Consider the following 24584-nt stretch of genomic DNA (forward strand, 5'->3'; position numbering starts at 1 on the left):
AAGTGGTTTGTCACTCATTTGGATTCTTGTACCTTAGTTCCTTATATCTCAGTTTGTCATCCTCCTTCTGTTTATAATGCCCAACCTAAACTGTTACCCACCATGTTAGCAATGTTTATGTTTACATTCTGATAGCCATCACTCTGATTTATCTTGTCAATCTTCTGTTCTTTTTGTGGATTCACTGTTTTCAGAGGTGCTAAGAAGGTTGTATATACATATTGGTTGGATTCACTACAAATAGATTCTTACAGCTCTTACCTTCATAGGTAGGGCTGATCAACTGTTTCATTCCCATCACTAGTCAAGTCCCTAACACCTTCCACACACAGACTTCCAGAACATGTCTGTGCTTCGTAAATGCCCATGTCTGTCCTTACCTGTGTTTCACTTAGTATGTGATGTTGGCTTCAATTGTAGTGAAAAAATTGAGGGCATTTTACCAAAGCCCCCTCAGCTTTTCTCTCCTGCATTTTGATTTCTGTATGTTAAACACATTCTTTACTGATTTTATCCTGACCAAGGAATGTGCCTCTATTCTGGCCCCCACCAATCTCACACCTCTCATTTTTCTTATCAGTTATCATTTTCTCATATTCTGTCTACCCAATCCCTGCCCTACTTTTAGCAGGTAATTTTATTTCCTATTTTCTAGAAATAATGGAAGCTACCAGAATTGGCACCCTCAAATTTCTGCTGTTCAGATATCTCCACCATTCTACTACTACTACTCCACCACTCCACTACTAAAGCCAGTCACTTTACTTGTGCCTTAAAACCCATCCTCTTTTCTAAACCAGTGTTATTTGATAGAACTTTTGTGGAATTCTTCTGTGTTGATTCTGTCTAATACTATTAGCCAGTAGCTAGAGGTGTCCAGGTGTCCGTACATCAGGCTCTTGTAATGAGACTGATGGCTGGGCGTGGTGGCACACCTTAATAATCCCAGCACTTTGAGAGCCTGAGGCAAGAGATTGATAAGATAAGGCAAAGAGTAAGGGTCACTGGAATGCAGCCTGGGCAACTTAATTTAAATTTAATAACTGCATGATGTAGTGGCTACCATATTGAATATAGCAGGTCTAGACCTTACTGGATATGTTCCTGTTGTTTCTTAAATTGCTTTGAGCTCTTTTGTCTTCTGTCATATTTAAATAGATTGTTTTTCCCATCATAAGTACCTAGGATATATTAAAACCCTTTTATATATATATATATATATTTATTTATTTATTTATTTATTTATTTATTTATTTATTTTGGCTATCTCATATGTGCTCTCTCTTCATGGCAGTTTGTTGGTTTCTGTGAGTTTAGTTCTCCTGTCACTGAAAAGGGCTGTTCCCAATAGATCCCCCCCTCCCCGCCAGATTCTTTATCTTTCTAAAATTTTTGATTGCTTTCAGCATCTTGAAATTCTTTTATCATTACTTCTGTTGATTCTGTTTTTTTTTCCCCCTCTAATGCTCTTAAATGTTGGCATGGACTTCCTCCTGTTTGTCAACTCCCCTAGCTCTCTCCCCTTTTCACCCACTCTACCTTGTCACTGACTTCTGTCAGTTATCACTGGTATGTTGGTATCTTTTAAATCTATCTCTAGTTTGTTCTTTATTAAGTTCAAATACTAATGTCCAAATGACTGTTGATATTTCTTTTGGAGTATTTCTAAGGTACCATAGTCCTATATCATACTTAGTCATTTAATTAATTTATTTATTTAGGTCTTTTTGAGACAGGGTTGCACTATGTAGTTCAGACTGGCCTTGAACTCACTTTGTCTTCCAGTCTGACCTTGAATTTGCAGTGATCTTCCTGCCTCTACTTCCCATGTGCTGGGATTACATTATAGGGTTGCACCACCACAGCTGGCTTAATTTTTTTTTTATTTTATGAAAAAGTAAAACAAAATTTCATAATCAAATAATGAGAACAACAGTAGTTAGTACATTGTGTGTTGTTATCTTCAAAGTAGTTATTCAGAGTACAGGGCATAAACAAAAAGGATTCTGACAGAAAAGAAACAGCACAAATCTTTCTTTTCAGTGAACTAAGATAAACTAGTAGTATAAATGAAAACAATTAGCATATATGTGAAATGTTTTTAAAATTATGGAATTTGTAATTTGGGGAAATAGTTGAACTTCTCCCTCCTTCCTGTTTATCTCTTATTTTTTGCTCTTTATTTGTATTTACATACATAAGAGAAGCCATGCAATATTTGAGCTTGTGTGGCTTATTTCACTTAACATTATGTTCTCAAGGTGCATCATTTATTTATGAATGCCTCAAGTTTATCTTTATAGCAACCTAGTGCTCCCTTGTGTATATATAGACATTTGCCTTATCTAGTCATCTGCTGATGGACATGTACACTGTTTGCAAGATGGAGCTATTATAAATTGTGCTGTTGTAAACATGGGTGTGCATGTAGTCTTATAATATGATTTTAAGTCTTGGGAAGATACCTAGAAGGAGGATAGCTGGGTCAAATGAAATTGCTATTTTTAGTTCTTTTGAGGAATTGCTACACTGATTTCCATAGTGGTTGACTAGTTTCCATTCCCTCTAGCAGTGCAGTGTAGAGTTCCTTTTCCCTCACATTCTGCAATCGTTTGTTTTTACTAAATTTTTTTGATGATAGCCATTTTTTTGTGGTAAGATAGTATCTCAGTGTTGCATATCTCAATGGTCAGTGATGATGATGGTTTTTTCATGTATATATTAGCCATTTGCACTTCTTCTGAGAAGTATCTATTCATTTCAGCTTCCCATGTTTTGATTGGATCTTTTATTTTTGGAGGAGTCTAATTGTTTTGAGTTCTTTGTATATTCTTGATGTTAGTCCTCTGTACGTGGAATAGCTGGCAATAATTTTTTCCCATTCCGTAGGGTGTCTTTTAAGTCTACTGGTGGTTTCCTTTGCTGTGCAGAAGCTTTTTAATTTAATATGTTCACATTTTTTGATTCTCTGTATTTTATTATTTCTAAATGACATTGGAGTTCTGGTCAGGAAGACCTTGCCTGTGCCTGTGTCTTCAAGAGTTGTACTTACAGTATTTTATCTTCCAGTAAATTGTGTTTCTGTTTCTAACATTTAGACCTTTGATCCATTTTGATTTTCGCTTAGTAAATGTTGAGATGTATGGGTCTAGACTCAATCTTCTGCATGTGGTACCCAGTTTTCCTAGCACCACTTATTAAAGAGACTGTCTTTCCTCCAGTGTGTGTTTTTGGCTCCTTTGTCGAGATGAAATAGCTGTTCATGCCTGGAGTTGTTTCTGCTTCTTCTGTCCTGTTCCACTGATCCACATCTCTGTTTTTAGCCCAGTACTGTGCTGTTTTAATCATTGTAGCTTTATAGTATAACTTCACATCTGGGCTTCTGATGCCACCTGCCTTGCATTTGTTATCCAAGATTGCTTTTGTTTTTCTGGGTCTCTTCTGATTCCATATAAATTTTAGGATTGTTTTCTCTAGCTCTGTGAAAAATTATATTGGGATTGCATTAAATTTGTATGTCAGTTTTGGGAGTATAGCCATTTTGATTATGTTGGTTCTTTCTAACCTGGTATAGGTTGTGTTTTTCCATTTTCTGATGTCCTTATTGATTTCTTTTTTAGTCTGATGCAGTTTTCATTGTAGAGGTCTTTCATTTCCTTAGTTAGGTTAACACCTAAGTATTTCTTATTTTTTTTTATTTAAAGAGAATAAAAAAACAGTAACAAAATAACAACAACATAGACCAAAAGCAAAACAAGCAAAAACAATAAAAATGATACAGGATTTCAAAACTGAATGATAGGAATTAACAGTGGTTGTTATATTACATATTGTTATCTTCATCAAAGTTGCTCAGATTATCAGATGTAAGAATGCAAGATTGATCAAACCATTAAAGAGAATAAAAAATAATAAAATAAAAAAACATTAGAAACAATAGAACTTCACTAGACAAGATGGTAGGAATTCTCCAGTGGTTGTATATTGCATATTGTTGTCTTCAAATTAGTTGTTTCATTTTTTTATGCTATTGAGAATGGCATTGTTTTCCTAATTGCTTTTTCAGTAAGTTCATTATTAATATATAGGAATACTATTGGTTTTTGTGTTTGCGCATTGTTTGCCAGTATCTTGTTCAGGATTTTTGCATCTATGTTCATTAGAGAAATTGGACAGTAGTTTTCTCTTTTGGTGGATTCTTGTCTGATTTTAGCATCAGCATAATGTTAATTTCTGAGAATAAGTTTGGAAGTATGCCTTCCCTCCCAATTTCGTTAAAAAGTTTGAGGAGTATAGGTGTTAGATCTTCGCTGAGGTTCCTTATAGAATTCAGCAGTGAATCCATCAGGTCCTGGGCTTTTCTTAGTTGATAATTATATATTATTGTTTGTTTTAAATTACTGCTTCAATTTTATTGTCTGTTACTGGATTGTTCAAAAGTTTTAAGTATTTTTGGTTCAGTTTTGGCAGTTCATGTGTATCTAGGAATCTCTCTTTTTTTCTCAGTTCTCTAATTGTTTGGCATGTTTGTTTTGTTAAGCAGTTGATAATAATTTTCTGGATTTTTGGCAGTGTCCATTATGATTTCACCCTTTTCATTTCTAATTGCATTAATTCGTGTCTTTTTTTTCCTTTTAGTAGGACTGGCTAAAGATTTGTCTATTATATTTACTCTTTCAAAGAACTAGCTCTTCAGTTCATTGTTTGTTTTTTAGTCTCCATTATTTTCTGCTCTGATCGTTATAATTTTTTTCTTTGTACAAGCTCTCGATTTGGATTGTTGTTTTTCTAAAACCTTGACATGCATCATTAAGTTATTTATGTGGGCTCTATCATAGTTACTTTCTCGTTGCTAGGACAAAATGCCCAATACTCACAAAATAAAGGAGTAAAGATTTTTTTAAATTTCACAGTCTATACAGGTTTTAGTCCATAGTCAACTGGATCTGCAGTTGTAGTTGACTGGCAGAGAGATATAGCAGAGGAAAAATAGTTCATGGCAGGGCAGGCAGAAGGCAGCAGACTTCTTTCTGGTTTCCTTTTTATTCCATCTAGACTATAAAACTGTTGGTTAGTGCCACCCACCCCCAGGGTGGATCTTCCCATTACCAACATCCAGAACTATGGTAAGCCAATCACTGGGCTAATTCAGTTATCACAGCTAATTATTCAGCTAATCCAGTTTCACACACCCATGATCCAACCACCTCTGAAAAGCCCTATCTATGAGCACATGAGACATTCAGGGGACATCTGGATATAAGCCGTAACATTCTGCCCCTAACCTCCTAAAGATTCATGTACATCCCTTTATGCCAAAGGCATTTAGTCCATCTCTAAGAGTTGCCCAGGCCCTAACAATTTTCAGACTGAAAAGTCCAAGTTCAGTTTCTCCTGAGATTGAAGAAAAACTCTTAGGTGCAACCCCTTGTAAAGTCGAAACTCTTCCAACATACTGTGGCACAAGATAAACATTCCCATGTGAAAGGTAGCGATAGAAGGATAGAAAGGAATTGGACTGAGGCAAGACCAAAATTCAGTAGGGCAAACATTAAATCTTGTACTTCCATGTCTAGCATCCGAGGCAATCTGTAGCAAGATGTGCATGAAAAGGGCTTATGTGGCTCCACCTACATGGTACTGCCAGTGGTTGTAGCCTTCATGGTTTCTCTCTTGGGCCAGCTTTGCTCACTCTTGCAGCTTTCCTTAGAGGATCCACACTCCTGGTTTCTCCAACCTTCTGCAGTCTCCACTGTACCTTTGGCTTCACATTCACAGCTTCACACACTGGTCTTCTCAAGGGCACACTGCATGGCTTACTAGAGCTTCTGAAATTTTGGTGGAAGCTTTCCTGACCCCACAGATCTTGCATTCTGCATGCATCTAAAGCCTTTGTGATATGGATGACACCAAGGTCTGCCGCAAGCTGGAGCAGTAGCCAGGCCTCTTGCTTTCTTTTTCAAAAGCGTAGAATGCCTGGATAGCAGAATAGTATGAACCCAACCCCCGAGGAAAAAATTCCTTAGGCCACTGGCATTGTAGAGCATAGTACTCTGGGGCTTTCTTTTTAAAGCAGAATCTTCCACCTTTGCAAGTTTGAAGGTACAGATGTTGGAGTTCTGCTGATTGATGTGATACCTTTAGATCATCTTTTCTATTGTCCTGTTCCAAAGTACTTGGCCTTATATTGCTAATCTTTTCAGCCCCCAAATTCTCCTATTGGTTGGTGCCACCCAAATTTATAGTGAGTTTTACTATTATCTACACCCAAAACTAGGATAAACCAATCAGTATACTAATCCAGTTATCTCAGTCATAGTTTAGTTTCACATATGTGTGACCCAGCCATCTCCCCAAAGCCGCACCTGTATGCATGAAGCTTTTGAGGGGTGACCTCTAGATATAAGCCATAACAGGCTTGTTCTGTTTTTCTCATATGAGCATTCACTGCAGTAAACTTCCTCGTAGGACTGCTTTCATTGTGTCCCATAAGTTCTGGTATATTATACTGGCATTATCATTTAATTGTAGGAACTGTCTTATTTCTTCCTTAATATCTCCTGTGACCTATTAATTATTCAAAGTATGTTGTTTAATTTCCATGTTTGCATAGTTTATGTGGTTTCTTTTGCTACTGATTCCCATTGCACAATGATATGATAATATGCAAGGTAAAATTTCAATTCTTTTGCATTTACTTAGGCATGCTTTATTAACTAGTATGTTGTCCATTTTGGAGAAAGTACCATGTGTGTCTAAAAAGAATGTGTATTCTGTTCTTGGGTGGAACACTGTATATAAGTCCATTTGATTAAAGGTCTGGTTCAACACTATACAAATATGTGATGTCCTTATTTACCTCTTTTGATCAGCACTGGCTTGAAATCCACTTGGTCTGAAAATTGGGTAGCTACTCCTGCTTGTTTTGAGGTTTCTGTTGCAAGGAATATTGTTTTATTTCATTTTTAGTGTATGAATTTCTTTTTGTTTTAAATGTGTTTCTCATATACAGCATACACTGGATTTTGTTTCTTTTTTTTTTTTTTTTTTTTTTGGTTTTTTTCTGGTACCAGGAATCGAACTCATGACATTGCACTTGCCAGGCAGGCACTGTGCCGCTGAGCTAAATCCCCAGCCCCTGGATTTTGTTTCTTGATCCATCTACTAATCTGTCTTTTGATTGGTGAGTTGAGTCTGTTTACATTGATAGGTATAATTGAGAGGTATTGACTTATTCCTGTCATTGTATTAATTTCCTGTTGTTGTTTGGCTTTCTTTCCCTTCTACTTAATTACTATTCGTACCTGATATATTCATTTTATTGGAACTTTTAGTGTTGTTGGCTTGTCTCCTTCTAGGATATGCTTGAATTTTTTTGTGGTGTTGGTTTGGTGATAGTGAATTTCTTTATGTTTTCTTTATTGTGGAAGTATCTTTTTTTTTTTCTCTATCAATTTTGAAACATAATTTTGCAGGCTGTAATGATCTGGTGTGGAAGGTATTTTCTTTAAGAGCTTGAAACATTCCATTCTGTGCTCGCCTTGCCTTTAAGGTTTGTTTTGAGAAATCTCTTGTAATTCTGATAGGTCTTCATTTATAGATGATTCATTAAGTTTCTCTAACAACCTTTAAGATTGTGTTATTGTGTTGTATTTCATATATTTTAATTATTATGTTTCATGAAGTAGGTTTTTTCTTTTTGCTGACCAAGGCTATTTGGGGTTCTATATACTTCACTTGTTATCTACATGTTAAATATTTTTCTCCATGTCTGGGAAGTTCAGGTTTCTAATGCCCTTTGTGCTGTTGTCTGATATTTTGCTATTTCCAATTACTCTTGTATTAGAATTCTTTGTGTCATCTAGAAACTGTTGGATCCATTTTTTGTGTTTCCTTGTTGTTTCTAAGCTATGATATAGAGAGCCCATCCCTGTCCTTGTCACTGCCCAGGAAGTTTGTATTTATAATCCCATGAAAAGTTACTGGAATTCTGGTGAGTTAATTCTAGTCTACCACTTGCAGTGCAACCCATGGCAAGAATAAAGACACTAAGGCACATTTGTAGTTGTGGAGAGCCAAGGGGTTCTAAGTCTATCCGTGATGATGGCTATCCAGAGCAAAGGCCTTGACCCAAGGCTGAACCCAGTTTTTATTTATTCTTGAACAAGGGCGTGGCTTGAGGATGACTGACTGTGAGAACCATGGGAGGTGCATGAGTGCCATGAGCAGGGCTAGATAGGAGGCCTGAAATCACCTCTGCAAATGCAGAGAGGTTATGCAGAAAGAGTAATCTGCATAACACAGTTGTGATAGTATCTAATGTTTTGAGGTCAGTGCTTCAGCTCTGATGTGTAATCTTTGAAGCCCCAGGAAGTCATAGCCTCTGTCCTAAGGCTCAATCCCATCCAACAGTGTGGAGCATTGGCTTACACATTCCGCCTCATCCTGGCTCACTCGTGAGAGCAAAAGGGTCTGGGGAGACATGCCTGCCATCTCCAGAGATTACCATCAGTACCTCAGCTATACCAATATGCATTGCTTAAAGCCAACTGAAAGGATAAGGAAAGGGTCCTAGCCAGCTCTGTACATATCAATACATGGAAATAGAGTTAGGCTCAGCCAAAATGGAGGCAATTGCTCCTCTTTCAAGGAGAGTCACCTGAGTGGTCCTCCACCATATGTCTCATTAGTTGATCATTGACCCACAACCCTTTCCCCTGTCTGACACTCTATCTTTGCACTGGTCCCCTCTGCTACCCATACTTTCAGTCACACTTTAAATCTCCTAGATTTCTGTTTGAAACTTTGTTGTGTACTCGCGTTGTTTCCTCTGCTGGGCACTCATGTTTTGCATCTCTGTTTGTTACTGTCTTCTCTAGACTTGCTGATCATTTGTTTCATTGTGGTTATGTGATTTTTCTTTAAATTCCCAAACACCTTATAAAACTGTTTTACCTCTATTGGTCCCCTTTCAGACCTATTTGTTATGTAGCTTATAATTTGCTTCCCCTTAATGCTGCCTGTACCAATTTCGGGGAAGTTGGGAATTTTGAGTAGCATTTTGGTTCCCTTTCATGTTTCTGATTTTAATTGTATTTTTGTGCTGGGGTTTGCAGATTCTTTGGCTCAGTACCCTGTTCTTTGGAAGTGAGTCCACAGTACTTGTTTATGACTCCCCAGGCAATCCAAGTATTGGCAAAGAGAGAAAAACAGTTGTCACCCATTACTATGTTACCTTGTTATGGTAGTAGATTCAGCAACAATGCCATAAATGTCAGCTGGATTGGACTGTTTGGCCCCCTTGTATTTGCCTGTAGTAGTTCAGAACACTGATTTCTATTGGATGTTGGCAGCAGTGCCAGAGCTCAAACATGCCATTAGGTTGTGTTCTTTAGGGCCACCCTCTCTGATGATTACTCCCAGCAAACCTGGCCTCCCACAACAGAATACAAGCCCCCATAATCTTCCTGGGCATTCTGGGAGATCCCTATTTAGCTCTCACCCTCTCCAAACCTACTTCCTAAGGCTGTTCTTACCCGTTCTCTGTGGAAGGGATCATTTGAGTGAGGTTTACCTCCTGGGTGTTGGTCTCTTCCTCAGTCAGGTTGGTCTTTTGGTTGTCAGCTCTTTTACCCTGTGCTGTGGTGAACCCAGGGACTACAGGCAGGTTGCTCAGTTCCTGAGTCTTCCATCTGGCTCAGGGTCCTAGGGCTCTTGGCATTGGCTGAGATTGGGTGGATGCTTCCCAAGTCCTCTGGCTTCTGGTGTGGGTCCCCAGCATTCCTTGATTTCAGCAGGTAGCAGGGCAGGAACCTCTGGGTCCTCTGGGTGCTGGCACAGATCTGAATTTAATTTTTAAAATTAAAACATACAGAAAAAATACACAGACTATAGGTGCTCCTTAACTAGTACATAATCAGCATCCATTAAAACACAATCTAAGTCAGGAAAAAGCATTACCAGCACCTCAGAAATCTTTCCAGTTCACTACCTCTTCTTGACATAACAATATAGAACTATATATGAACATTGTTTAAATAAAAGTCACCTAGTGTTCTTTCATGTGTGTCCTTTTGATATAGGAAATAAAGAACTCTCAATCTGTTAGATGTCAGATGTGCTGAGTTTGTTGTGCCACACCAAGAAATGAAGTAGTGAGCTAAAGGAAGAAGCTAGGACATTTGTATTTAAGAGGAAGAAGAATAGCTCTTGGATTTTCAGTGGCATGTCCACCAAGACCCTTTGTCAAGGGTAATTAATATAGAAAAGTCACAGCATGGGTCAAACTGGAGTCAGCCTATAGGATTATGACTATAGCTGCTTGACTAATACTGATCCAGGAAGGAAATGATCCATTGTAGCAAGGGTACATGGGGGAGAAAAAAGCATTTTTGAAAGGGATGGGTCCATATCCTCTGGTCACCTACTTAGGTATCTGATGCCTAGCTGAACTTACTGGAGCATAGGTGGTGCTAATCGCAGTATAATCTCACGTTGTTATTTATCCCTTCAGGAGGCATGTAAGCCTGGCCATTGCATCTCCATCTTGCACTTGTAACTATTATCTTGATGCTTTTATTTTTTGTGCTGACTTCCTTGAGGGCTTAATCCTGTACCATATATTAATTTCTAATTTAGCTGCCTATAATACTTTTATTCAGTACTTTTTATGATCATCAGTGTTGTTGACTGTAATGTTTTTCATTACAGTTTAATATTCTGCTGTATAGATGTAGCACATCTTAACCTGTTCGACCATTGCTAATTTTTTGGATAATTTGTATTTGAGTAAAATTTATGAATAATGCTCCTCTGAACATTTTTGTGTAGTTTGATCATGTATGTGTATATGTACTGCAGTTAGGTATATAGCCGGGAGTGGGAATGCTGCATCATGTAGTATGTATGTTCAGTTTTAGTGAATGTTGGTTTTCAGAGTGGTTTTGCGAGCTTGTATTTATATCACCGTCACCAGTTTATGAGGTGTTGCACTTTCTTGTTAATATTTGGTATTGCTAGTCTCTATAATTTTAGCTCTACTCAAAGGCCTTTCTTTGATGACTGTGAAAAGAATATCTTTTCTCGTGTTTATTTGCCATTAATGTGCTTATGTATTTTTCTGTGCGGAAGTATCTGTAGAAATATTGTGTCATCTGCCTTTTCCTTACTATAACATGAGTTATAGTAAGTGTACTTACTTACTGTAGTTGGTACTCTATCCACAGGTTTTGCCCCTGTGGATTCAATCAGTCACAGATTGAAAATATTTGAAAAAGGAAAATTGTGTCCATACTGAACAGGCAGATATTTCCCCCATAAATAATACAATATAATAACTATTTATGTAGAATTTACATTGTATTAGGTATTTTCAATATTCTAGAGATTTAAAATGTACAGAAGGTTGTACATAGATTGTATCAGTGAGTGTTTACTAGAGAAACAGATATAATATACACAAATACATAAGAATTTATAAGGTTAGCTGGACTTAACAGTAGCCATCCACAGAGTCAGATCTAGAAGAGTGCAGAGAGTCTGTCTGCACACTGGAGATCCAAAGGATCCAGTTGAAGGTCTGGAGCTCAGTGTAGTGTCCTGTGCGTGTCCATATCAGGAGGCTGAAGGGTCTGGATAGAAGGCATGACAGTCTACGCCACAAGGCCTAAGGATCTGTGTTGGAAGCCAGAAGATTATGTCCAACATGAAAGCAAAGACTGGAGCTCCTCTGAAGAAAGAGAAGCAGCTTGAACTTACTTTATTTCTCCTTTATATCATCCAGGCTACAAGCTACCCTAGGGTGGGTCTTCTCTAGGGAGTGGAATTGCTGAGCCAATTTAGTTGAGCTTCTCTTATTTAAGTTGACACTATCAGTCAACCATCACATAGGTTATATACAAATATACATTTTATACAAGGGACTTCAGATCCTGGAATTTGTTATTCCTGGTGATGAGAGCCATTTGTTGGTTAAACACAGTGGTACCTCGATTCACAAACTTAATTTGTTCCATGATTCTAGAAAAGATGGCCAGTTGTGTGACTTGATGCAGTGTTCACAAAACAAAAACAAAAGTTAGCTAGACTCTTCTGTTTACGAACCAGATTGTTCACAAATAAAAATGTGTGTGTGAACTGAGGTGTATTGTTAGTAGCCTTTTTGTTTTTTACATGACATCTTACTTGTCTTCCATTTTCTTCACTGTGCTTCACCCCCCCCAGATCAATTACCCATCATGTCTTCAATTTAAAAAAAATTATCTCTAATTGTTTTTTCAGTTGTTGGCCAGTGTCTAAGTAAAGGCCCTCATTACTCATGGCCTGAATTATAGGATGTATCATATCTATTTTTAACTGCTTATAGAATGACTTTCGCAAAATTTAAACCTTGGTCATACCATTCCTCTGCTTAAAATTTTCTATCACAAAGGCTAAAACATAGAGCTATAGCGTAAAGCTCAAATCTTGTTACCTAGTGTCTTCCTTCTTTCTAGACCTTTTTTATTTTATTATTTTTTTTAGTAGTACATAATGATCATATTCCTCATAGGGAGTTAGTACATATACACATCACATCTTAATTCTTTTTATTTCCTCCCCCCCCTTTATCTATTGATCCTGTTCCCATTTGCAAAAAAGTCTCTCTGTTTCCTAAAAGAAATACCATTTTTTCCTCTTTTTTTTTGAGAGAGGGTCTCACTCTGTAATTTAGATTAGCCCTGAACTCACTATGTAGCCCAGGCTGGGCTTAAACTCATAGCAATCCTGCTTCAGCTTCCTGAGTACTGGGATTACAGGCATGCACCACCACACCCAGCAAGATACATCTTTTATTTTGTTCTTTATTTATATTTTGGGTATCTTATATAAGAGAAGTAGTGCAATATTTAAGCTGTGTATCTCATTTAATACTGTCTCAAGATACACACATTTTCCTAAAATGACTCAATTTTATCCTTTTTATAGCATTTGATTTTATTATTTGATTTTTTTTTAAAAGACAGTCATTCTTTCTGGAGTAAGATGGAATTTCAGTGCTGTTTTAACTTGCGTTTCTGTGGCCAAAGATGTTGAAGATTCTCCTATGTATTTATTGGCCACTTCTACTTCTGGAAAGTATCAATTCATTTCAGTTGCCCATTTGCTCTTGAGAAAAAAGTTTATTCTGTTGTTGGGTGGAACACTCTGTAAAGTCTATTTGTTCATGGTTCAACTCTGATATTTCTTTCTTGATTTTTTTTTTTTTTTGTCATTTATTTGTGACATTGGGGTATTGAAATCTCCCATTATAATTGTATTGGTGTTGATTTGATTTTTTTTTTTTTGTCATTAATGTTTGAGGAGAGTATGCTGATGTTTGGTGCATCTATATTTATAATGGTTGTCTCTTACTGTTTGTTGTGGTTTGTGTCTAGATGTCCCCCCTAAAGCCTCATATAGTCATAGGGGCAGGGTTTTACAGTTTATGATTGCTTCATGGTCCAATGCTGGGATTAAGGGGTAATCCTAAGGCAGGTAGCCTGCATACAATATAAGGGGCAGAGAGAGACGTGTCTCTCCTCTCTTGCTGCTTTTGCTGTCTTCCACTGCCATGAAACGGTTGCCCTTCTGCTATGTGCCACCCTGCCTTGAAGTCAGCCGGTTATGGAGTGAAAACCTCTACAAACTGTGAGTTAAATAAACCTCTCCTCTCTTAACTTTGGATATAGGATATTTTGTCTCAACAGTGAGAGAAAAGTAACTAAGACACTGTTGATTTGTTCCCTTAAGCAATACATAGTGACCTCCTTTGCCTCTTCTGATTTGTTTTGGCTTGAAGCTCGCTTTGTCTGAAATTAGGATAGGTTCTCCTGCTTTTATCTGGGTTTGTATTGCATGGAATATTGTTTTCCATCTTTTGATTTTTAATGTATGAACTTCTTTTTGGAGTAAACCTGATTCTTATATATATCATGAAATTTTGTTTCTTGATCCATTCTGTCAGTCTGAGTTTTTAAGTTGAGGAATTGAGACCTTTCACATAGAGTTATTATAGAAAGGTATTGGTATATCCCTGTCGCTGCATTATTTTCCTGTTGCTGATTCCATTTTCCTCCCTTCTGCTTAACTGTTCTCCCCACCTGGTGCATTCAGTTTGACTTATTGGCCTTGTTGGCTTCCTGGTCTCTTTCTAGAATATCCTTTACAATTTTTTGGTAGTTCTTGAATTTCTTTAGATGGTCTTTGTTATGGAACTACCTTACGTCTTTGTCAATTTTGAAACAGTTTTGAGCCGGGCATGGTGGCACATGCCTGTAATCCCAGCACTTGGCAGGAGGATCATTGTGACTTCCAGACTAGCCTGGACTACAAAGTGAGCTCAAGGCCAGCCTGAACTGTATAGCGAGAACCTGTCTCAAAAATACAAAAAAAGATTTTTTTTTGTTTGTATGTTTGTTTTCTGGTACCAGGAATTGAACTCATGACCTCGTGCTTGCCAGGCAAGCACTGTGCCGCTGAACTAAATCCCCAGTCCCTAAAAAAAGATTTTTTTTTTTGAAAGATAGTTTTGCAGGATATTTACGTCTGGTTTGGAAGTTGTTTTCATTTAGGGCTGGAAACACTTGTCTCCAGGCTCTGCTGCCTTTAATGTTTGTGTTGAAAAGTCTGCTGTAGTCCTGATGGATTTACCTTTATAAATGATTTGTTACTTTTCTCTGCTTCTTAAAATTCTGTCCCTGTGTTGGACTTCTGGAAGTTTGCCTAGGATATGTCATGGAGAGGTTCTTTTTTTATCATGGATATTTGGGGTGTTATATACCTCACTTGTCTGTATGTTTAAATCTTTCCCTTACTTTAAAAGTTTTCCATGAATTTTGTAAGTAGGTTTTTTTATGCCATGTATGCTGTGTTTTGATTTTTCACTTATTCCAGTTAACCTTCGTCCTTGCATCACATAGCAGATATTGGGTCCATTTTTCTCATTCTCTTGCTGTTTTTAAAGTATCTCTAAGAACAGTAAAATCTTGGTTTGTGAGAATAATGTATTTGTAATCCAAAGCACTTGTGTATCAAAGCAGAGAGGAGAGAGAGAGAGAGGGAAGGAAATAGAGAGAGAGAGAGAGAGAGAGAGAGAGAGAGAGAGAGAGAGAGAGAGAGAGAGAGAGAGAGAAAGAAAGAAATCAGTTTTGATCTTGTGGCATTCTGTGTTATATATTACTCGTGTAGCAAGACAGTGCTTGTTTATCAAGTTAAAATTTCATAGAAATGTTTGCTTGTCTTGGGAAACTTGCAGACCAAGTTATTGACAATCCAAAGTTTGATAGTGATTGGTTTCTGACATGGCCTTATCTTCTGACACTATCCTCACATTGGCTACTTCTCTTGCCCATACTCTCAATATAATTTTTCGTCTCCTGGGTTTCTGTTGGAACAGAACCTTTTTGTTTGTGTCCCTTCTTTGGTAAACTTATCATTCATGTTTTGTTTTGTTTAGCTCAGTAGCTCTTTATTAATGTTTTCTATAAGCTCTCTGGCCATTTTATTATATCTATTATCTGTTTAATTATATCTTCTGTGAACTTGCTGAGCAAGTTCAAACCTGTTGGTCTGTTTGTTAATGCCCTCTGTTATCCTTTCAAATAATTTGGCTGTCGTATTTTGCTTTCTTCCTCAGTGTCCAGTGGATCAGCTTCTGGGGAGCTAGGAAGCATTTGTTCCCTTGACTCCTCATGTTTCTATTTTTACTTGTTTGTTGTGTTTTGTTCTCTTTTGTGCTGAGGTTTTTGGGCACTTACAGTGGAAAGACTTTGTTGCTAGTATGGAAATCTGTTTAGTTAGTGTCTGTTTTTCAGTGAGGTACTCTGGGCATGGATAACTATAGTTTTTTTTCCTCTTTTTAAGGAAAAATTATTTTTCTTTCCTGCTTTTTAAGATGTAGCCACCTCTGTTAATCTGGGAGGAAGAGGAAACAGTGTAATTAGCCTGGCACACAGTTCTTTGGGAATGGACCATAATATTGTAAAAATGACACAAATTAATTAACTAAGACAACTTTAACTGTTCATCTTTTATTGAATTGCTTGGCTGAGTACTGCTGTTTGCTTTGTTTTTTTTTTGTTGTTGTTATATTTTTGTTGTTATTGTTGAACATTGATATTCCACTATCACTAACCCATTTCCTTCTTGAGCTTTTCCTCTACCAGCCATTTAAATGGTGGTATTCTGACTTTAGATGTCTTCTTTCCACCTGTTCTCCTTAGAAGTTACCAACTCTGATGGCTTTCATGCCATTTTGTGTGTATATGACTTATAATTTTTATCTTTAGGCCCAACTTTTTGTTGGTCTTCAATTCCCACATCATAATGCCCATCTGCATTGTTACTTGAATGTTCCACAGCATTCTGAGTTCATTTAGTTACAAATTAAGCACATTTACTCCTTCCCAAATAGACTTCTATAGTTTCTACCTTTTTGGAATACCCTCACTGATGGGCTTGCCTGTCAAATACCTCTGGAAGAAAGTTAATGGCATGCCTATAACACTTTTCCCTGATACCCCTATCCCCAACAGTGGTATTTCAGTTCACGAACTTGATTCTTTCCATGATTTTGGTCTTAAACAGAGTTGGATGAGAACTCAGTCAAATTCAGTGGTGGTTAGGTTCCATGTTGACCTTAAAGGGAAATTTGATTAAGTTCTTGTCTCATTTGGCTTACAGCTAGAATCATGGAGAAAATTGAGTTCATGAACCAAGGCACCACTGTACTTAGTCATTTCCTTTTTTGTTTCCCACTATTATAGTTTTATTATGGTGCCTAAAAGTACTTTATTATACTTAATGTGCTCTCTCCAGTGGACTACAAGCATGTTAATATTTTTCTGTTATCATCCTGCTTAAGCCCTGGCAAAAAATAGTTTAGTGTAGCTCAGCGGTGGACTACCTACCTAGTATTCATGGGGCATACCTATATTTGTTCTCTTTGTTTGTGCTGGAGGAGCCATATATTTTGAGAGGTGAAACAGTCTCACATTCAGTGCAAGAGATGGACTGTGGACTTGGAAGGAGGCCATATGGGGATGAAGACCCTTCTTGTTGGCCCACAATACTGTGACAAGGAATGAACTTATATGTACCTGGGGTCCTTCAAATGAGACCTTGCATACAAGCCAGCTGTGCCATGTAAGTGAGACAGAGGAAGCTAGGTCTGTAGAAAACTAAGCTAGTTGTTAGGTATAGCTTTTAAAACAAGGCATTGATGAAGTCCCTGATGTTCTTAAGGCATACTTTTTTATCTACCTGCTGGCCTATGTCTGGCACTTTGATTCTTTTTGATCCATTGTGGATTTTTTAAAAAAATAAGCATGAAAAGCACCTCAGTCTCTTTTGTTTGAGGGGTGAGGCAATTAGTTTGAGGGACTAAACTACATACTTCCTACATTTACCAAGGGAAGAGGAAAATAGAGAATCTTGTAACACTGACTAACAATGCAAATTGGAAGATATAGAAGGACTAGTATAAGGTACCATCATAAGCAAATCTGTTTACAAGATTTTTATTTAGCGGGAAAGCCAAGGTTGCTGTTTGTAGGTTGCTTTCAGCTATAGCAAAAACAAACAAAGCAGAACTGGCTTCTGTTAAAGAAAATTTTATCTAGTAGTAGGTCCTAAGATATAATTCAGTGATTCAAAAGTAAGAGGAACCTTGGTTCCTTTGCTTGTTCCAAATTTTTCTTTTAAAATTTTAATTCTTACAAGTACGTTTTTACAGTATATAATGACTATTCATTATGGGGCATTTGTACATGTACATAACACATCTTAATTCTTTTTGTATCCCCTCTTCCCAGTTTTCTCAGGTAGTGTTGATGCCTTAAGTTAGAAAGGTACTACATCATTGCAGCTTATCAGGTGATCAGAAATTTCCCAAGTCTCCCTGTAGACTTTACTTCATGTTTTGTGGACACTTGAGAAGATGGCTTAGGCTGGCATATCTCCTTTAATGTTTTGCAATGGATTTTATAAATGCAATTCCAATTTTTAAAGGTCAATCTAGGAAATAAGTTTAATGCTCTAATATGAAGAAAGTGGCTCACATATATGATAGTGACATTCCTGGATGATTCAGTGTTCATTAATACTCATATGAATGTATCTTGGGATTTATGTGAAAAATAAAATCTCCGCTCATTTTTAGCCACATGAACACTTGATGGGAAAATTGTACAGTAATTCTTAATTATGAAGGACTGTCTTGTGGTATATTGGAAGATACTTAGCATTTCTGGCTGGTCCTTGTCAACTGAATTCCTCTACTGCCTGTTGTATTGCCTTTATTTCCATCCCCTGCAGAAAGAAGCAGTGCTGTGGTGGGACAGACACTTTGATTTAAATTTGCTGCTAACACACACAGTTGTCCTTGGACTGGCTTTCTTTAGTGCTGTAACAAATTACTGGCACTTCATATATATTGTCTTCCCCTTCTCCAAACTGTAATTAGAGTTTTCTCTCTTGCTGCTAGAGTACTTACTGGTTTTTTTTAGAGCACTTTGTTTTCGGCATTACCTTAGGTTTATCTGTGTACATCTTTCTGCTCTTCTACTAGATCATATGCCTCTGGAGGACTGATTCTGTGTCTTCTTGTTCACTTGAATCTTTTGATCATAGGTGAATTTGTGTTTAATCTACACTGTGATTTAGTTTCTAAGTGACAGATATGATTGGGATATAATTTTTTTTTGGAACAGCTATAAAGGGCCCAGCCAAAACAGGCTTTGTGTAAACTTAGCTACTTTGTTGAGATTTTTAGAAGAGTGATACAGTTGTCCCAGAGTTAGATATAATTCTCATAGGAGCTTAGAACTGTAATTTTAATGTTCTTACATTAATAAAAAGGTACTTATACTGGAATGAATTATTTTTCTTTACAGCCGGTTGCTGAACCAATCCCCATCTGTAGTTTTTGTCTTGGTACAAAAGAACAAAACCGGGAAAAGAAGCCAGAGGAACTTGTCTCCTGTGCAGACTGTGGCAACAGTGGTATGTGATTTCCCATTTACCTTCTAACATGCTTGGCAGGGCAAGTGGAAAGTGGGTAACTGAGTTGGTATCCTCCATTCACATGCAAATAGTATTTTAATCTGATTTTGGTTTTAGGTAACTGAGATGAGCTTCTGCCCTAAGAAGCTGTGTACATTTAGTAGCTGAAATGTTTAATTTAGTTAAAGTTTGTTCTCAAGGTTTTTAAAATAAAAGCTTACTATGAACTTATTTTTTCCTGTTGATCTTTCTGTTTCATTATTGAACATCTTAAATCACAGTAATCAGTTTGAAGTTCCTGCTAACTTCTTTAATAGTCACTGTTTATGTTTATTGCTTTATATCTCAGGCTTGATGCATAGAACCAGGATAACAACAGATTGGTTTTTCTTGATGGAAACTTCCATGTATCACATTGGGATCTAGAGTACTGGCACTGCAGTTTAGGGAGCAATGTGAAATTCTGGGCACTAAGGAAGATTTTGCAGTCTACTAATCTGTCAGTTCTAGAGATGTTGTTGCTCTGTATTTTAAGAACTCAAAAGACCTAACAGGAAGGCTTTAGTAAACTATTAGGAGCATTCAAGATTTGTTCCAGAAAACAAAGTTTCAAAAAAAAAGGAATTTACTGGAATTAGGTACTTGTGAAATTGTTAGAAGGGCTGAAGAGGCAAGCCTTGGCTGGGCTGGGCTGTAAGGACAGGGATTTCTGAGATCTCCAGAACTGACACCCCAGGCGAGTTGCCAAGCCAGCCTCCCTTGTGGAGAAGTGGAAGCTGGCAACCCATGCAGAGATGTGGAGTTCTGTAGCTGGGCACTGAGGTGCTGGATTTGGCCATCACCATAGCTATGTCTAGACAACTACAAAGGAGAAGAGTGATACTGTTGTTTTCATGACTTTGCATATCATTGGGAGAGTATCAGAAAGAAGATGATCTTTGTTTCACTTCTGCCTTTCATATCTTCTTGAACACACCCAGTTGGCACAGCTCAATTCATATCAAGAGCCTAGCTGCAGGAGTGTTTAGGAAGTGTAGTTTTTAGCTTTTTGGTTTTTATATGCAGAACATTAGAAGAAAGTACGAATAGATCTTAAATACTTGGTGACCATATCCATCCAATAAATATAACCCAGAAGGAACCCAGATGAGTTTCACAGTTAAATGCTATATTAGCTTTCTGTCACTGGAATATAGTACTAAATTACATGTCTAAAATGAGGAAAGGTTTATTTTTTCATAGTTTTTAAGATTTTATTTATTATTTTTGAGACAAGGTCTGACTATGTAATTCAGGTTGGCCTTGAACTCACTGTGTGGCCCAGGCTGGCCTTGAACTTGGGTGATCTTCCTACCTCAGCCTCCTGAATGCTAGGATTATAAACATGCCACCACGCCCAAATCATTTTAGAAATTTTAGTCTACAGTCAGGTAACTCCAAGGTAGAAACATCATGGCAGAGGAATATAGCTTGCCTTGGGGCAGCCAGGAAGCAGAGAGCAGTGGAAGAGCCAGAGGAATGGTGTAGCCTTCAAGGGCCTGCCTCCAATGACCTCCTTCTCCAAGGAGCCCCTCACTCAGTTATGACTCATCATACATTGACCCACTGATGAGTTCAGCACCTTTGTGATCCAAGTGCTTTCATGGTCCAAAATTGCCTTCTGAACACATGAAGGGGACATTTTAGATTTAAACCATAACAAATAAAAACCATAAAATCATGAAAGATTAGATAAAAATATAGTTCATGTTACATAAGTATAGTATTTTCCAAACTGTCATACTCTTTCCCCAAATATAATTATATATGGGCACTCAAATATACAAAGCACAAAAAAGAATCCATTCAACTATTATCTTTTGCTGTAGAAATAAATTAACCTAAAATTAAGCAGCTTAAAGCAAAGACATTGTTTATTTCATACTATTTTTGTGAGTCAGGAATTTAGGGGTGGTAGTTTTGACTTGCAGTTGCAGTGAAAGTTTTTCTTTTGTGCTGCCCAGTATAGAACCTAGGGTCTTGTTTATGCCAGACAAGCACTGTACCACTGAGCTATAATGCCTTGCCACAGTTAAGATGTTAGCAAGATGTTAGCTGATGCTGTTAGCCCTTGAAGGCTTCCATGATGGCTCATTCATCTGGCTGGCAAGTTGGTGCTACTGCATACTGACCAGAAGACTCAACTCTTTTGCCCTGGGGACCTCTGTGTAGGGCTGCATGAGTGTCCACAACATGCCTGTTGTCTTCCCTTGAGCAAGTATCCAGCCTAGCCATAGAAATTATCATTTCAGCAATATCCTATTAGTTCTGAAGATCAACTATGTTCAGTGTAGAGAATGATTCATACAACAAGCGCCTTAGACTGGCCATCACAGTAACTAAGGAAAAAAAGATGGACACAGTCATATATATGAAAGGTATTTTCTAAATTGAAAGCTAACAAACCCAAAATAAAAAGCAGGAATAGTTTGGGAAAAATAAAGAGCATGCTTCCAATTCTAAGCACAAAGTCCAAAGAAAAGAGTGTGAACAGACAGTTTCTGTGAAAGAAAATTAACTGTTGAATATATAGAGGAAGTTTACCCATATTATAACAGAAATGTACAGCAATGCAGCAGTGAAATTAAAAAGTAACAAACACCTAGCCTAGAGCTAATGATATGGTAAAAGATGTACTTTGTTGATGGCACTGAATTTCATATTTTAGCTTTGAGAAAATGTTTTGGCAATTCATGTCAACCTATCAAGTTATAAAGTGTTTAATTAAAGTGTTTAATTCATTTCACTTACCAGTCTCACTTTTAAGAATTTACTCTTAAGAAATTAATTTAAAAGAAGGAAAGAATCTGTAAACATGAAATAATTTTAGTGTTCTTTCATTAACAGTTATGGATAGTGGTCTAAGTACTTTAATGATAGGAAAATGATCATCTGGATTATGGTATTATGTGTATCAAACATAATTTTTTCATTTCATTTGTTGTTTCATTTCATCTGTTGTTTGAAATTTCCGTTTCATTCTTCTTTCTTTTTTATCAAACATAATGTGTATCAAATCATAATTTTTTCCTTAGTTACTGTGATGGCCAGTCTAAGGCGCTCATTGTATGAATCATTCTCTACACTGAAGATAGTTGATCTTCAGAACTGGATTATGTGTATCAAACTAGTGAAATGTAATAGTTCAAGGAATATGAGTTTAAAGTTTACTTGAATAAAATAATGAAGAAAACCAAAACAAAAACTATGTATTCTTTTTTGTTTTGATTTTGTTTGTTTGTTTTGGTACCGGGAATCAAACACAGGACCTTGTGCTTGCCAGGCAAGGCACTGTATCGCTGAGCTATGTCCCTGGCCCATAAACTATATATTCTGTAATTAAAGCCATTCAAGGGCTTCCAACTAATTTAAAAAAGAAAAACATGAAAATGGGTATTATTATTCTAGGACTGTGGTGGCAAACCTATGGCTCATGTGCTGCAGGGTACTGTTTGTATCACTGAAAGTTCTAAGAGGTTCACCATCACTGTTCTAGGATGATGAGATTAAGAATGCAGTGTTTGTACCCCCTCCTGTCTTCCTTTAGTGAGTGATACTTTGATGGTGAATTAACTTCCTGCAATTATTTAGGAATATAAAAGAGAAGAGAAAAGATGATTTAACTAGCACTTTGTCTCCCCAGAGAAAAATAAACATAACCAGCTTTTAGAGGGAAAGGACAGATCTTTTCAGAGTTGAGGACTAATTGGTTACTTTGAAATTTTGAGAATCAAATCAATATTAACTCCTACAAGAGCAGTCATTTTTTTTCTTGTTGTTAATTCTGATACCAATAGAAGTACTGCTTTTACTTGTAGTTTGAGCACTTTAAATCATGGGCAGATATATCAATTTAAATGAGATTTTATTGTATATTTTAAAAATATAACGCTAGACATGGTGGCACACACCTGTCATCTCTGTACTCAGGAGGTAGAGGCAGGAGGATCACAGTGAGTTCAAGGCCAGCCTGGGCTACATAGCAAGACCTTGTTTCAAAAGCACCAAAAAAAAGGAGGGAGAGGTTATTTAAAAAAACGAGAAGCTAGGCATGGTGGCGCACGCCTGTAATCCCAGCACTCGAGAGGCTGAGGCAGGAGGATCGTTGCATGTTCGAGACCAGCCTGAGCTATGAAGTGAGTTCAAGGCCAGCCTGAACTGCATAGTGAGATCCTGTCTCAAAAAAACCAAAAAAATAAAAAAAATAAAAAGTGAGAGTATGAAAGTATACAAAGTTAAATGGAAAATCCTCCTTCAGAATGTTTATAACTTCATTTTCTAAAATGTTGCCAATAGCTTTTTGTATATTCTCCCAAAGGTGACCAAGGCATATATATTTGTGTTCATAAACATGACAAAATGGGTATAAATATAATGCTTTGATGGAGACATAATAAAAGGTTGGAGTGTGTCAGGCTTATAATAATCAAAATGGGGATGTTCTAAGTCTTGTTTAGCATTAAGAAAACTGAATTGGAGTGCCACATCCTGGTAAGACAAATGGCAAGCTTCTAGCATCTTGCTTTATTGGGCATATGTTTTTGTATTTAAGATAATTGCCCTTTTATAATCATTTAGTACAAAATAATTAATTGATTCTTCATTCATGAATTTTTTATCTTCTTAGGTCATCCATCCTGTTTAAAATTTTCCCCCGAACTAACGGTTAGAGTGAAGGCCTTACGGTGGCAGTGTATTGAGTGTAAAACATGCAGCTCCTGTCGAGATCAAGGCAAAAATGCAGTGAGTATCTTGCCTTCGTATGTTTGTATAGAAATAAGAGTGGACAGTGGTATTTTCACAGAAGTGTAGCTGGTTGTTTTTCAGTCCAGGAGAATTTAGAAGAGTACCCTCTTTAAATCACATTTCATTAGTTTAGAATGCTTGTTCATTTAGACTTAGAATATTTCTAAATAATTTATAAAGCACAAGAAGTATATATTTACAGAGAGACTAAGTTACTTAAGGAAATGTTCCCAGAATTTGTTTGAGCAGTATGAAGGTATTCATTTATGAATGTGGACCTCCTAATTACAAGCCATCGTGTTCTTTTTTACTAAAATATATCAGGGTTAGCTTTTATCTGGCTATTGGATATACGGAAAGTAACAAAACTATAGCTTTTCATAAAAAATTGGGGGGAATTTTTTCATAAAAAATTGAAGGGAAATTCAGTTTGATGTGACTCAGTTTTTGCTAACTCATTTGTCTACGTAATAGTTATTGAGGAAACTTAATATTATGGTAACTCATCTCTTTTGAGATTTTAAGTTCCCTAGGTTTTATGAAATTATGATCCTTGTGATGTTTCCTTTTCAAAAAGTTAAGCAGAACTGTCTTTGCCTTATTTTTTCTCTGAAGGATAACATGCTCTTTTGTGACTCATGTGACCGAGGTTTTCACATGGAATGTTGTGATCCACCACTCACTCGGATGCCAAAAGGTGAGAAATACGTTCTGAAGTGGAATATGTTAGAGAAAGCATATTTTACGTACTACTGAAATGAGAAAGGAAAAAAAAAAAA

General features: G+C 37.0%; 1 protein-coding gene across 2 annotated transcripts in view; it reads left to right on the forward strand.

Moving 5' to 3' along the window:
- The window catches only part of Kat6a (K(lysine) acetyltransferase 6A), a 115323-nt gene that overhangs the window by 52438 nt on the left and 38301 nt on the right, over positions 1–24584 (forward strand). For both annotated transcript variants that reach the window (XM_005410512.2, XM_005410513.2), the window contains exons 3-5: positions 18912–19020; positions 23687–23802; positions 24421–24502. In XM_005410512.2, the coding sequence (XP_005410569.1) occupies positions 18912–19020; positions 23687–23802; positions 24421–24502 (307 nt within the window). The remainder of the gene's footprint in view (positions 1–18911; positions 19021–23686; positions 23803–24420; positions 24503–24584) is intronic.

This window comes from Chinchilla lanigera, unplaced genomic scaffold (genome assembly GCF_000276665.1).
Source record: "Chinchilla lanigera isolate Chin_1 unplaced genomic scaffold, ChiLan1.0 scaffold00135, whole genome shotgun sequence".
In the NCBI taxonomy this organism is placed as follows: Eukaryota; Metazoa; Chordata; class Mammalia; order Rodentia; family Chinchillidae; genus Chinchilla; species Chinchilla lanigera.